The 16,609-nt window shown below is 36.8% G+C and overlaps 1 protein-coding gene across 5 annotated transcripts in view; it reads right to left on the bottom strand.

The window, feature by feature from the left end:
* B3GNTL1 (UDP-GlcNAc:betaGal beta-1,3-N-acetylglucosaminyltransferase like 1) overlaps positions 1 to 16,609 on the bottom strand; it is a 128,305-nt gene that overhangs the window by 100,475 nt on the left and 11,221 nt on the right. For all 5 annotated transcript variants that reach the window (XR_005260234.2, XR_005260235.2, XR_011804132.1 and 2 more), the window contains exon 5: positions 7,129 to 7,194. Coding sequence is in view for 2 of the 5 variants with exons in the window: in XM_038165608.2 (XP_038021536.1) it covers positions 7,129 to 7,194 (66 nt within the window). In the remaining 3 variants the exon portion in view is untranslated. The remainder of the gene's footprint in view (positions 1 to 7,128; positions 7,195 to 16,609) is intronic.

Raw genomic sequence — 16,609 nt, 5'->3', positions numbered from 1 at the left:
AAACAAAGATTACTTAAGCTCTACATGATGAAGATTTTAATCAAGTTCATGCCCAGAATAAAAGCATTTATCAAAGAACAATCTGCTAAACTATCTGCATGACCTGGAAGATGAAACACCAACAAGGAGATTGGTAAAACCTGGACTTGAGTAGAAGACACAGAACGAGAGATTACCAACAGCCACCAGCATGTTACACGCAGGAAGGACAGAATTTAAACGGAGGTACCTTACTATCACACCAAATGAAGGTAGCATTTCAACATTATGAAATTATGTTTAATGACAGTTTAGTGAAGCTTCACATATGCTTATTATCTTTTCACACCTGCAAAATTATATACGTGCTCTCACCTCATTTTGCATACAGACTAAATCACAAATTTAAGTAGAGAAAAGGCACTCATCCCTCAGGAATAAAGGCTCTCACTGCAGAAAAACGTTGCTAACCCCTTCCTCAAAAAAAGCAGATGAGGAATGGCATAGTACAGAACACATTTCTACCATGTAATGTCATACTGCTATCCAAATTTGCTGGATAGTTCATGAACACTTTCAGAATTCAGGTCACTTCCCAATGATCTTACTACAGACTTGCAACTCCAATGGAGCCACAAATTAATTCTACATTTTCATGGGTTTTGGTTTAGGGGAAAAATAAATACCAGGTGTAATTGTATGAAAATCCACACAAGATTTAGAGCTTCTCAATTCTAATTAGTACTAAGCAACAAAAGACTAGTTTAAGATGTAGGTACAGGAGATATGCATTACCTCAGTTTTGCCAGCTCTAGCTATGCAAAGAAGGCTATCTTGTCCATTAGACTAAACCCTTGCCTAAGTGCAAAGTAATTACCAGACTGCATAATAATTATTTTGACTCCTAACAGAAAGTATACAGATGAGGCACAGCATGCAGTCTGAAGGGGCAATCTGTTTTTTCAGGACTACTCCAACATTACACTAATAAGAAGATACAGCAAACAAAAGGCTTTAAGATCTTTCAGAGGTGACCAAACTCTGTTGGTATGTGGAATGTAATCACTACACACTGACTGCCAATACTCCCAAACTGCTACTGTTGACTGCTAGTTTATAAGGTTGCCTCCGTCTTTATTTTTCTTCCCATTTTTATTTTTTATCCCATTCTCCCCTTTCATCATGAAGCAGCCTGGTCTGGCACGAAATAAATAAAACAATCCCGTCTTTATTCCAGACTTGTGATAATAAGCAGAAACAAAGGAGCCCCATTAATTTGATATATTATGGCACAGCTGCTCAGCAAAATGCTACAGTGAAAAGCTTCTGCTGTACAAGCTGGTGCTCTAAGGAGTGATGCTGCACTCAAATTCTACCACAAGAGTTTCTACATGTGCAGTTGCATACCTGAGATAAGTTGGATGTGAACACTATGTGTGATGGATGAGAAGGTAATGTGTTCATTATCCAGCAAAGCAAGACACTGAGAACAAACTATTTACATGCACCATTCTATTTGTACACAAAACAATCAGAGCACACTCTCACTTAAAGGGCTGCTCTGCTGTGCAGGACTGTGAATGAAAACTGGTCTAGACTACCTCGAAGTACCTCCCTCCCCTCAAGGACAAGAGCTAGATCTAAAATTTGGAACTCATTGACAGATGATACAAAAATGCCTGTTAGTCTTTTTGCAATCAGAACGCTGCAATGCCCAATATTTTTAAGCCATTCCCAGTGTTCCCATGGATTAATATATAAAACCCCAGTATCATAACAATACAGCAGCAATTGAAACATTGTCATCCTTCAGGTATTTTGAAAAATAATTAAACATCATCATGACAGCCACCTAAAAAATCAAAATGTTGTTCTTAAAAAAGTTCTGTTCCACATTAAAATGAATAGTCTTAGTGTTGCACGAAGTAGACATTATTTATACCTGTAAGAGAGGATCTACTCATTTTATTGTATACTTTCTGTTGCTACTGAGAAAATCTTACAATTTCAAATATCAGTTCAAATGAATAAGGTGGAAGCTAAAAGGACAGACATAATCAATTATTATTAGAGTGGAGTCAGATCCATTTAGTTACAGAAAAAGGAAATGAAATGCTTGTTCCTGCAGTAGAGAAAAGAAAAAAAAATAGTGACCTCTAACCAGATGCACAGTGCTAAATAAGGAACAGGTAAAGAAAATGGAGAAGAGAAAAAACACTGTCTTTCAAACATGTAATAGAACTATACAACAGGTCTAGGCAAGCAGAACGGCAGGGTACAATAACAATACAAAAAAAACGAATCTACTAGAACATAACTTTCAATGAGAAAATAAGAAAAGAAAATAAGACTTCATTTCTAAGTTTAGTTAATTTTGGATGTTCAGAGGGGGTAGGGAGGAAGACAGGCCTGAAGTTGTGCCTTAAAGACAGGATCAAGCTCCACTACCTTATTTATTTGTTGACTGCACAGTATTTGTTTACTGCTTCCCTGGGGCAGATGAGCAGGTTTGCGAACTAGCAGCACGTCAGGCACTGCTCCAGTTTGCTCAATCCAATCGACTACCTGAGGGTCACATTAACCAAAGATATGTACAATTTAGTCAGTTGTTTAACAGATTCAATGCAATAGGTCAAAATTGCCTGAGGCGTTACAGTTCTTGACCTAAATCCAAGCTACGGCATACGCCAAGTATTTGCTTTAGAGATGCAAAACAGTGAGAATTTCTCATTGAAAAAAATGCAAACAGTATCTCAATGTTCTCACATGCCTAAATATCCTGTATGTTTGGGAAAGAGGCTAGCAATTTTAAAACAAAAGAAAGGTGTTCACTCTGACACTTGTACAAATCCACCTCTTATTCAGCCACTGAAAAGAAAAGGAAATAACCAAGACTGTGATGCCAGCTGTTGGGAAGACAAGGAAGTGAGGAAGAGCTTGTTAATTTTCTAAGCAATTCTGCAGAAAGAAAGATACAAAGATTGGACGCTGTATACTGTTCATATGTAGTCATATTGTGAGGGCACACATATTCCCAAATTAAACACTGATGAGAGGAAGAGTAAACACTTCACCATGCCAAGACAACAATGTGGTGTTCAAAAACCATTCAGTATGGCTCTAAGATAGATGAGAAGGTCAATTGATTTTGACTGTAAACAGTACATCTCCTTTTAGCACCCCTTTTTGTTCCATCCACTACCTGGAATCCTTAGGAAAACTTCAACACTGGAAGAGTACTCAGGGCCACATCATTCTTAGAAGCCTCCACAAGTGGTAGAGTAGTTGGCAAACTGTGGTCAAGTACCTACAATATGGACGAAGAACTTTCCAGAAAAGTTTTATAACACCGTTCAAGCTCTCCAAGAACATATTCAAAGCACATCCACCGATTTCACCCTGGCATGCCCAGAGCAGGTTCTGATGCAGACACTCTGCAACAAGACAGACTGGGAGCAGATGCAGGCAGAAATCTCACCTGTCTTTGAAATAAAAAGCCCTAGGAATTCTTAAAGGACACTTTGCCCAATACAATACTTGGCCCAAATTCAATAACAGAATGTATGTGGACCATAGGTGTGAAAGACTTCATCGTTCACGTCTGCGCTTGTGGTTTCGGCAACAACTTTGGAAGAGTACATTTCCTGGGCTACTCCAAATTCAAAAGCCTTTTTTAATAGAACTCTAGTATATACACAACATCAGACCTTCGCCAGAAGTAAAATAAAATAGGAAGGTGTGAATTTCTCAGAAACAGTGGAAATGTGATTTGAGTCTTTTCACTTACTAGCTGCCAATAAAACATACATGATTTGTGATGGCTAATCCTGAATAAATGGGACAAGAGCAGTAAATAGAATAGATGCTGCTAAAAACTAGAGTGAGAAATTTTAGTAACACAATCATTCATTATCTAGTAACAAAGTCATTCATTATCTGATAAGAGCATAAGCAATTTGAAGGCACATGCATATGCTGCATAAGTGCACATCTGCACTAGACAAGTAGAGCCAAAAGGTTGGTAGCTATTGTATTATCAATAGCCTCAAAAACTTGTATCCTCTGAGGGTGTCCTATTTATAGAATCCCTGTCAACAGGACCTAGACATAATGTAATATATTTGTATATTCACCAGAGGTTGAGATGACAGTGGTTCTAGAGAGCTACTAATACAACGTGATTTTACTGAATGTAATTTGCATTTTCAGATCCCAAACCCTCTACTGTGAATGTTACCAACAACAGGATAACTCTGTCGTACAGGATTTTTTCTTTTTTTGAAAGTCCTCAAGATAAGAAAAGCTCAAGAGAGTTGAGCGGAACTTTTGTTCTGGCTTTTTCAAAGCTTGATTAAGTAGTCCACAACACAGGAAATTAGACTGATAAAGCTAAGAGCTTCTGCAGTGTTACTCCAGTTAACTCCACTACCTGATCCTGGGAGCAAGCCAAGACACCACTTTCTTTGAAGAACACCCAGCTGAGGAGTCATTCCAAAGGCATCCAGAATCTTTGGTGCCACTGTTTATTGACCACACTTCAAGTCAGGGTAAGGCAGTCTATCTACACTTCACAATAACATGGATGAGGAAGAACCTCAGGGATTAGTTAGGTTCTGGAAGAAAGTTCCTCTTGGTGGAGAAACCTGGAGATTTTTCTTACCTGTATATCTATGTTAGTAACAATAGGTTTCAGTAGACTAAAACCTACAATATTAGAAGCTACTGGGAATACTAGTCCCCAAATCTGGCATTCGGTAACAACTTGCATGGCTAGGAATAGAAACAAAATGTCTGGAAGTACATTGAGACTACATTAAGTCAAAATTAAACTATAAATCCAGGTCAGGAAAAGTTGCAAAATACTGGAAAGTCCAAGTCTGCAAATTCGAATTTCAGGAACAAACCAAAAAAGCTCATTGCTTCACAGGCATTTCTTAAGCTTCTGCTTTCCACTGCCCCTCCACTACGCTACAGTCAGAACCTCAAAAACGGAACAGAACCTTATTCAAACCTCCCCAAACATCTTCAAAAGCCAGAAAATTGAATGGTGTGATGATTCTGAAGGCAGAAGAGAGATCACTTTGTAAAGAATAGCAGAGCACCCTGACATTGGTATGTGTATTTGTGGATAGGTTCTCACTTATTTTCTTACGATAGATGAAGTTGTGTCAGAACTATAGGGGGGTCTCTGGACCAAACTGATACATTTACGCCTTAGGAGCAGCTGGAGATGTTCCCATTTTTCCTTTCAGGCCTTTCAATTAGAGTTCTGGAATACACAGTATTAACCCAGAAGGGATTCTTCACATAGGCATCTCTTTCTACACATGCTACATCTATGACATATAAGGAGCACACACATCCTATCATTTTTCTTAAGATCTCAGGCCTTTTTTTCCATTCATTTGAGAGATATTTTTTTTACATTTCTCTGAATTGAATATTTTCTGTATTAATGTCAGATAACTGAAAAGTGGAAACCCAGATTTCCCATACTAAGTCAAACTGACTCCAGACAATTTTATTTAGAGAAGTGCAAAGCACAAGTTAAGCTTTGTAAATAGACAAGTAGTACCACCCTAAAACGAGACCACAGCTTTAGAAGAGCTTAGAGCCTAGGAAGAACAAGTTTGTGTTGGTTGGAATATATCATGGAGACATACCCTTCAGTCTGTTCAGGCACTCATTACTATTTATTTAATTGCCACTTAATGGCTCATACCTAATGTTGTTAGACACTAAATTATATCAGAATATAAACAAAACAGTTGAAGTGTTTTTTAAATAGCCTACAAACTGTTTAGTTGAAATTAGTCTAATTAAAAAAGTCTCAATAGACAGATACAGAAGTCATACAAGCAAGAAATACGATAGCTCCTAACACTGGTCTCCACAGAGCAAGCTAACTGGCTCAACTTGCCTCTCCGGTTCCTTGGCATTTTACTACAGAATTACATTAACTGATTCATATCAGAACAAAAACAACTTTCCATGTATCTTTTTATTAATGTTCATAATATGAACTAGGTTAACTGCTACTCAGGTGCTACTAAAACTATAATTTCATAAATTACATTGTAAGGATTATCAGATTTCATCAGAGACCTAGCACAGGTGTTGCGATGAGCAGGTACACATCCTACCAGTAAGCAGCAGGTTGTTTGGCAGGGATTCCTGAAACAACCGCAATAATCTCTTCTTTGAAGTCAGTGTTTTGGGGAGGAAAAGTTCAAATGGTGTTTAACTCCCAGACAGTGATAATCTTCAAACCGTCCATTTTGTTCCAAGAACTGCAGGAAATATCTTCTTCACAGACCAAGTCAAATACCCTTTCTTTACCAAAAACCTCTGGCACACAGTTTTAACACCTCTGACATTTTCTCTTACGAGATTTATTTCATTTATACCAATTTTTGCCAAACATTGTTGATAGGAGTACAAACTCAGTTTTCAGATTTATAAAGGAATGTATATGTCAGTAATATTGACAAAAAGTAACTGTCATAGAAAATTATTTTGGTTTATTATTTTCAGGTAAAGAGTACATACATACAAATTCTCTCCAAGGGATACTTGACTTAATCACAGAAATTGATTTAACATCATGATCAGACAGATCATAAAACGACTCTTTCATAGATTGCCTTTGATAGTTCATGTCACAAGAATAAATAATGGCATCCGACTTAATAATGTTTTCTTTTGCAGACACCAGGGAAAAACATTGATTTAACTGTAGGCCAGTTTATTAATAACACACGCATTCCTTACAGTTTCTTAAATATTTCAAACAGTTAGACCATTCTTGTAACTGATCCTTTGTAGCTTTTCACATTACCTTGGAGAGCTATATCAAAAAGGCATTCTCCTTTAAGTTATATACACTAAGAAAACCTGTATACTTATTTGAGAAAGGGTACCAGTCATAATGACATTTGGTTTACTACACAGCGAAAAATAAAGGAAAAGAAGTTCAATCAAAGCTACTATTCAGTGCAAGGATTAAAAATAAAGGAAAAGAATACACTGTGTATTGCTCTGCCTCCACCAGACCTACTGTGAAATTTTCATATCCTTTTAAAGATGTATCCGGCACTCTGTAAAAGAAAAAAAAAAAAAAAGCACAAACACACACAAGAAAGTACTCACACTGTTTGGGTGTTGAATGGCAGCTTCGTACTGCAGTCTAACCCGCTGTGGCATCATCACATCATCCTGCAATAAATAGCGCACTGTTACTGAATATAAAAAGGTCACAGTACAGTACTCAGATACACATTAGAATATGCTGTTAAGTTAACATCATTTTACTGGCTTGCAGTCAGACGTACAAATGGAACAAATATGAAAGTCACTGTGCCCATTGCTTGTTTCTTTCAAAGAGCCGGAAGTAACACATTTGCATCTAACTTCTTCAATGCCTCTGAGCAAGTGGAGTCAAAAATGAGAAAGAGCATTTTTTAAATGCATTCTTATTTTCATCTGCTACTTTGATAGATTAAAATAATTGAAAACCATTCCACTAAAGCTTCTCCAAGTAAGCTTTCAGTGCCTTCTTTAAAATGCACAAAGTGAAAATACCTATGTAGGTAGGAAAGAAGAGAGCCAACGGAGGAGTATATGGCAGGATGATAGTCACTAACAAGAAGTAAAATAATTTATAAAGTACAAATACCGATAAAACAGATATAGCTAATAACATTATCAACTCAAAAAGTTCTTCATTTAATTCCTCATTTCATGTGGAAACTAAGATTCTTGCTTTCTAACACATATTCCCATTCAAAGCACACAAACTTACTCATCAAGCAGATAGGCTACAAACTTGTATGTATACAGACTGACAGAATAAGGAAACAAGTCTAAAACAGTCTAGAGTATCTGCTAGTGGTGTAAAAGCCGAAGACGTAAAATGATCTTGCCATTGTCACCTAAAAGCAGACACAATGAGAGATTAAAAGTTGCGTGTTAACCAGATTCATCAGAATCTTCCAGTCATAGCTGTGTATAGGTTGAGTCTTCAAACTTTAAGCAACATCAAAGAGTAAAAAACCCTTACTTTGTAGGTCTCTGATTTTCCAAGTAATACTTGCATGTGTCTACAAAACCCAGCAAAACACTTATTTCTACCACTTTTCCACAATGCAAGTCAATCTCCAGTCAGATAAGAATCACCAGCAGTGCAATATATAGAATAAGGCTTTTCTTTCCTAGGTTTAGTCTTTCAGTGATCTCTGAGATAGCGTTACTTATCGACAATAACCTTATTACTTATCAACAACAATAATCAATAATAATCTTATTACTTAACAATAATCTTATCAACAACAATCACAAATAGCATTATTTATCAACAGGAATTCAAATGCATCGGTGATAGAAATACAGACTCACTACAACCAAGCGAAGCATATTCTTGAGCACTGTGACAGCTCTGAGTACATACACTGAAGAGGTAACAAAACCTGAAACCTGCAGTAACTCAAAACACAGTAAAACGAACAAACTATCAAACAAAAAAAAACACTGATAATGCGACTTGACACTTTACACTCTTAGTGGGTTAAACTCAATCCTGTTCAAACTGTGAATGGCCTAACTACTACATGACAGATGTTGCAATCAACACATTTCTTATGGACACTCACATATTTTACATTTCTAAAGATACCCAACATCTCTTTAACCACAAGCTGTAATAGCCATATACTGGCAGTGGATGTGGATAAGGAACTAACCTTGCTTAAAAGCGTGAGATTTGAGACATGCTGGCAATCCGAAGAAACATTCTTTGCGGTCTGAGCTGTACTGAGTCTCTCTTACACACTGGTTAAAGCTAATACAACCTGTTTCTCCTCAGTGTATTTCCAAATGTTTCTAGCTTATCAGGGAAACATAATTCATGGTTGGTTCTCGTTCCTGAGTCCCTGGTCTACATCTATTCTTTTACCCGTTCCTCACACTAAAATTATTCAAAGGAGATTTCTGCTAAAGCCAAAATACAAGTATTGAATTTCTAAAAACTTTCACATTAAAACTTTCAGTCAAATCAACAGCAACATTAGTGCTTGGATAAGTAGGGCTTGGAGGGTTGAACGATCTCGATATAAAGGTGACACGACAGTCTTACCAAAATCAACAGGAGAATGAAAAGAGCTTTAGAAGTAGCTCCAACTATTTAACACAATTGAAGGTTAAAGATATAACAATAGAATAATAAAACTGACTCTTGTGGCATGCAAGTTCTTAAAAGAAGAAAGAGATATATCGGCAAAAGCATCTTTCTGTATCCAGGATATGGTTAGTAAAAATATAAGATTTCAATCATTTTCATAACCAACAGTGGAAAAATTCTGATTTCTCAGCCTTTATTATAAAGGGAGAATAAAACTCTCTTCAACAGTTACTTCAGAACTTTGACAATAATATTTGCCATCTAATCTACTTTATCAAGAATTCATCAAGCAAACATTATAGCAAAACATTTACCCTTGCCTGTAAGAACAATAATCGTATTTCTCTGTATACCACAGAGATATATTTTTTTTAATTAAAATCTGTTTTTTCTTACAAAATATAGGAGTTATATTTTAACTGAGCTTTGATCACACCTTGTTGTCTTCTTGTTAAATCCCTAAAAACCAAGAATGCAAAAAGAAATCCATCCAAAACTGAGGAATGAAAATGCTTAGAACAATGTTACTTTTATCGCTTACAATACACAACATAAGCTCTTGTGCTAAAAGGTTCCAGTTATGATCTTGCACAAGAGATAAATTTAAACGGGACTCATACACTCACAAAGATGAAAAATAATCAACTTGATTTAAATAATCCAAATGAAATCCAGAATTGTATTCACCATACAGGTCAATGTTATGTTTTTATCAACAGACAGCTTGGTCTGTTTCCCCCTAACAAAGCACTATGTCATGTGGACGCTATTGGCAAAACTAACAAGGCTACAGATTTGGGTCTTAGGCTATCACCAAGATCATCAGTATTATGTAAAATCCAGGGAGAGGGAGCACTATGACCGCAAAAACTTTAAAATGCTTTTTAAGAAAATAAATACATTTTTGTTCTCTAATATTCCAAAACTATGAACTCTTACCCTGAGTGACCTTTAACCTTTATTTAAAATATTTTAAAAAAGTCTCTCCATTTATCTATCTGTTATTATTTAAAAGTTTTACATAATGCATTGCTGTTTAGTTCTGTGATTCTTCCTGGGATGGAAAAAAAAAAAAAAAGAACAGTACTTTAAGACTTATGTCTTAATCCCACATAAAATAAAGCAATCAAATGAGGAAGAATGTCACAAAATACAAATCACATCCCAGACAAAACTGAGACAGTTCATCCACCTAGCTTTTTAATACTCAGGCTGGACAGCTATAAAAAAGAAAGCTAACTGCAAAATCAAACTTCAACGCATTTAGAAGATTCTTTGCTGTGATAAAGTGGAAAAGAGAAAATAATCCCGAAGAAATAGTTCTGAGTAATGAGGTAGCATTCTATGTCAGTGATAGGAAAAAAAAAAAGAAAGAATCAAAGAAAGAAAGAAGAGATTAAGTTCTAATGAGTAAAAGCAGAAGGACAATGCCACAAAACCAGAGCACTTTACAAATTTCTCAATTTCATAGTCCAGTGATAGATCGCAGTGACACTCAACCACACACTGCACTGGTAAGAACTTACAGAGTTTCACCAATAGCAGATAATTAAGATGTTAAATTTATAGAGCTGTACATTACATAATCACAGATTTCCTATCAAAGATACTGCATTTATGATACTGAATTCAGCAACTGTTGACAGATACTGGATTCTACAGTCAACAGTTTGGATGTTTTCTGTTTAAAACTGTGAACAAAAGTTGAATAATTAAACCATTTTTTCAGAATAATTTTCCCTCATCAGACATCAGACAAAGAAGTGCACATCTGAATCTAGCTGCAAAAGTATATTTAGTCTGTTTAGAAAAAACATACTACTGAATTTAGAAAAAGATGCTGTTTAGAAAAACAGACTACATTTAGAAATAGCAAAGTACATTTAATCCACTTTTCTCTCCTAGATGTGATTAGGGAAGATAAGGCTAGCAGTAAATGACATTGAATTTTAGTGGAAACTTCAGTTAAACTTCCTTTAAAAAAAAATAAATCCATTTTTCCCTGCTAACATGAAAGCGTCTAAAGGTTGTCTCTTGGCAGATAGAAGGCAGACAGGATGAAGAGAGATTTCCCCTCACTGAGAGAATGACAAAAGAACATATTGAAAATAATGTTCAATAAATATGCTTCCACTAAGTATGTACTTACAGTAGGATAAGGAAATAAAAATAATTTGTTAATAAATCTACTTTCAGGTAACTGCATTCCCCAAACTTTGGAAAAAAATTAAGAAAAATCTCAGGTTGTAGCTGCGTTTACTGCCAGCTAAATACATACATATATACAATGCAAACAATACCAAACAGGTAAATGACAAGCAATAAAGCAATATAAACAAAAGCCTACATTAGACACTGAAAACAACCCAGATTTTGTAGGAATTTTTTTGATTACAAACATGTTTCCTGTTCTCCAGTGTCCATTCTGAGTAAGGAAACAATTTGCTGAAAGATGGGAGAATGAAAAAGACTTTATTTCACATGAAAAGCCAGCAGGGATTTCTAAACAAGCCCAGATGTGTTTCTGCCAGTGGGAGGTCGTGATCTCCATCACCTTTCAGTCAGACAGGCATTCTGCCTGCTTGCGGTCCTACCAATACATCCCTTCTGCAGAAAGCTGCCTTGCTCCTGTTGGGTTCTACACCACTTGCAGATGCTGCAGGACCAGAACCGCTCATTACACAGCTCTCAGCTACGTTGTTTTCCTTCCAACCAGAGGCAAGCACTCATCATAAACACACACAATTTACACTGAGCTAGTTGTTTTACTTTCCTCATATGTTTAGTCGAACAAAAGGAAATCTAAGTCAATAATCCAAGTTTAAAGATACTATTCAAAGCTGGTTTTGCTTTATTATTTGCTTCTTAAACCATTCTGGATACATTTAAGTGACAAACATTCACTGGCCTCTTCAACCAGGCAGGCTGTCTGGACCACACTGAACTCCACAGTGATAATGATGATTTTCCCTTGAAAGTGTTTTTTTTTTTTACTGCAGAAAGTAAACACAAACCATACAACACAATGTACAATACGCCTTTACTTTTTAAAACCAAGGACAAGCTCACATAAATACTACACTAACTAAAGCTCAGTACCGAAGTGCTTCCTTAAGCTCACATTATAGACTCAGCGACTCAGCATCAAACACTTTTGCAAATTCCTTCATGATGCTGAAAAAAAAAAAAAAAAAAAAAAAAAAAGCTGATATGCTCCATCCTGGCAGTAATAGCACTTTCTTGTCATTGCAGCTATTGCCCCTAAAATACAACCTGTAGCAGTACCAGGAGGAACATCTGATTCCCTAAGAAATGACACGGCATCTCCAGTCTTTCAATCCATCAAACAGGCATTCATTTACCCTGCACCTGCTCAGACTGTAAGTGAAATCCTTCTTTGCTATTGTTCAGTACAACTCCTTGAGCTAGAGAAGTAAAAGGCCTAAAGCCTCCACAAACTGGCCTGTCTGCAGGACTACCAAAGCAAATATGCTCATCATCGGCAGTGTTTTTAAAGAAACCCCACGCTATCAAACCCATTAAAATCACGCACTCGAGTTCCACGTGTCTCACCTGAGCAGAACACACACACTGCCAGTACTTGCAATATCACAGGGAAAAAAACACTGCTCTTCAGATTCTACTTCTGAAATACCTTGAGAAAGAAAGGGACAACAAAGGAAACACTTCCAAGGCTAAGACACTGACTTTATGGTGCACCATTTCTTTCTTGAACATGGCAACAAAGAGCCCTAAATGGGAGGACATGTTTGGTGACCTTACACCTGACTGACTGGCACATTCCAACAGCATAAAATTAACTAGAATCTTCCTATGGAATCTTTTACTTCAACATGACTATCAATTGATGGGAAATTTTTGACGTCAAGGGAATTCCCACCTTGGTGCATTTGTGCAGCAAGCGCAGACATATGCTGTTCTATACCTAACATTTCTGAAGTCACTGGGGATAGATTTTGGATCTTTCTCACAGTTGGATCACTGAAAAAAAAGCATGGGAGTGCTTACAGACAGGGGAAGCAAGTCATTTACACTGCAACGTCGGTAAACTCAGACCAGAGTAAAATCCTCCCTGTCAATTTCAGTTACCCTCTTTAACTAGTAAACTGATGAAGAAGTGTGGAAGGAGCTTATGGCAGCCAAATTCTAAAGGTTTGGTTATTTATGAAACAGACAAGTAACATTTCACATTCCAGACTGGGACATTTAATCCATTTTTAATACTGTTCTGTGAAGACATATACGTAAGAGGAATGATGCCTTCAGGTACTTCTTGTTTGTCCTCCACTCTCCCCCCCACACAATTTTTTTTTATTTTTTTATTTTTTAATATTTTTGTTCTCCTTAGTGATTCAGAAAAAAGGTACAACTCTTCAGGGAAGAGGGAGCTTCTGGGAATGGAGTTCATCACTACATCCATTCACCTGCTGATTGAGTTTTCTCAGTTTTTAAACTGAGGATCAAATTTGCAAGGAGTATTATGTCACAACAACAATAAAAAAGCAAATACATGAAGTCTGATCGCTGCTGCATTTTTTAGGCTATACAAACGGTAATTTCCATGAAAGTATTTCAAAAGGTTATTAACGCCTGCAAAGTAACTTAAAACACCAACTTCCAAAACCAGCAAGTGAAGGAGCCTATGTAACCAAGCAGCTATTTTAATAACTGAGAACTAGCTTGAAGGCTGGAGTTCCTGAAACACACCAAGCAGCTAGCTGAGGCCCAACCACCTTCTCCTGAGACCTTTAAGAACTCCCCTCACTGAAGTGTTTTTGAACCTGAAATTCAAGACAAGCTCATGCACCATTTGACAGCAACACTGACATTCTGCAACTGAAATCCTAAAAGCAAATCTTACAAATGCGAAAGCACAGGTCGGCAGCTGCCAATTCAAACAGCAGAGTGCTGACTCTGATGGTCCATCCTCGATTTGGTGAATAAAGCTCAGCTGCTTCCCTGTGCTGGGACAGCACGGCACAGCCAACTCTTAACTGGCTAAGTAAGAATCTTGCAAACAGCAATATATTGCCAACAGAGCCTTTCAAAGGACTAAAACAAATGGGTCAAGGACTCAAGTAAATATGACTGGGCTGGAAATATTGCAGGTCAAACAAAGGACACGATTTTATATTTCTATATATTTACCTATATATTTATATAACCTCCAAAACCACCTTGATTAAACCTGAAATAATGGGAAACTACACAGATGCTTAGGATGGAACGAAAGCACATTCCTTTTTAAAGAAATGCAGTTTTATAGAAGGATGTTTGGTAAGTGTCAAAGAAAATAGCACTTCAAAGAAAAAAAAAAGAAAAGTATTTTCAGTATTACACCTCTCCTGTGCTAAATCTGGGTAAATGATTATAACAAAGATGGCAACCACCCCGGAGAGCTGACAAGCTAAAATCACAATAAAACGCAACTGGTAGATAAAGTAACTACAGACAATTTGAAAAGGAGGAAAGTAACTGTGAAATACATTAGCATAATTAGTGAACTCTGATGTCATTATGACCAAGATTTTTCTGGGAGTACAATAAGAACAATTTGTTAAGTATCTTCACATTTTCTGCTTTTGCTGGTGGGAAAAATGCCTCAGTAGCTTAGAGGTGAAATCTGTAACAACAGCTACAGCAAAGAAACTCCATAATAGCTATTAGTCAAACAGCTGCCACTTCATACTAGAATAGGCTGATCAAATTCTGACAGTTCTGAGCTCTGTAACCTTTTTTTTTTTTTCCCTCCACATTTCTTCCCAATTTGTTGTCCTCGCAAATCTGTGTTGAGAGACATAACACAAGCAGCTTGACTCCAGCTGGAATGGCAAGCAAAACAGTCTCTTCGGGACTAATACTCCCAAAGATGCGTAAGTGAAATGAACATATGAGGAGCCACAACACTTTTCTCCACCTATATGAAATGTATACAAGCTATTGACACAGCCCCATTTCTCTCTCCATCCACCTCTAGCAAAGCTTCAATTATGCCTGCACATCTGAAGGTCAATTCCTTGGCATTACTGCAGCACATTCCAAACGGCTGATATCAGCATTCCTTCCTATAGAGCCTGACACTGGATTGGTGACTGAAACGAAGAAGGTAGGTGGTGTGTAGAAGCAGAGCTATTAAACAGCTGGCAACATCTGTGTTGCAGCTATTATCACACAGCATTTACTAACTATGGCCAAAATATTGAGCAATTTTTAGACTTGCAGCAGTTTCCACATTCATTTTTATTTCCTCCAATCTGTTTTCAGCAAACAATGGTAGCCACAAGGGGAGATGGTAGAAAATACACTTAAGTAATGCCAATCATTTAGCATTTCTTTGTACCAAGATTAGGCTTCTGCTAGATCAGAATGACTGTTCTACAGCATGTAGCTCAATAGCAGGAACAGAAATGTGTAGAACAGGAAGCCTTGTTAGCTTCTTCCAAACTTATCCATACTGGAAGTCATAAAATTCTCAATCATAGCACTTTGACTAGGTCCTAATTATATGAAACATTGACTTATGCTAATAATAATCTTGCAGAAATGCAAAACCACCACTGATTTCATAGTAGTTGTAATTTGTTTTCTCATCTGCACAGCAAATAGAACAGTCAGCAAACAGAACACAGCAGCACAAAGAAGCATAGCTCATAAACTCCATAAAGCAAATAAATTAAGAATTCTGAAGATATCTCTAGAGAAATATTAACTTGCAAACAACTACATCTGTCTGGATTGAAAGACTTACCTCTGTAAATTATTTTATACAGATCTGAGACAGGAGATGTGAAGCTCCAAGGGACAATACAACAGTATGTTAATTTCTCACTCATGCTTATGTGGACTCCAGCTAACTTCAGTAAACATAAGTATGTACACAACTCATCTCATGTATTTCCTGTAATACCCCATACAATGTAGTATTTATCCAAGCCTGGAACACCTGACCTTTACAAAATTTTAATATGTATTTCTTTCTCATTTATATATGTAAATAGTTTCACTGACTCACAATGTAGTAGAGTTAAATCCATAGAATCATTCACGTAAATTTAACTGGCCCTGGCATCTGTGTCTACCTGAAGACAAACAAAAAGAACTGGATCCCAGGTATATTTGTATTAACAAAACTGCTATCACTTCAACTACTTCATGGCACAATTTGTAAGACTCACATGCTCTTACAATCTGATGAATCAGGGGATCAAAAACAGAGCAGTGGATTTCATGCTCATACTTCCTCAAAACAACCTGTTTATGAAACAGACACTGACACTCAGTGCTGAATATGAAGTACTTTTCTTTGACGTGTAAGAAGCTGACCTGTCCAAACACCCATTAATTTGTATGTGTGATTGTGAGTTCCATGTGTCCAATGAATGCTCAAATTTTGTTTTCTGACATACCATTTTATACATATGCATATTGGATACC

Source organism: Anas platyrhynchos, chromosome 19 (genome assembly GCF_047663525.1).
Source record: "Anas platyrhynchos isolate ZD024472 breed Pekin duck chromosome 19, IASCAAS_PekinDuck_T2T, whole genome shotgun sequence".
Classification (NCBI taxonomy): domain Eukaryota; kingdom Metazoa; phylum Chordata; class Aves; order Anseriformes; family Anatidae; genus Anas; species Anas platyrhynchos.
Note: the sequence above shows the minus strand (reverse complement) of the source record. Positions and strands in the feature narration are given on the sequence as shown.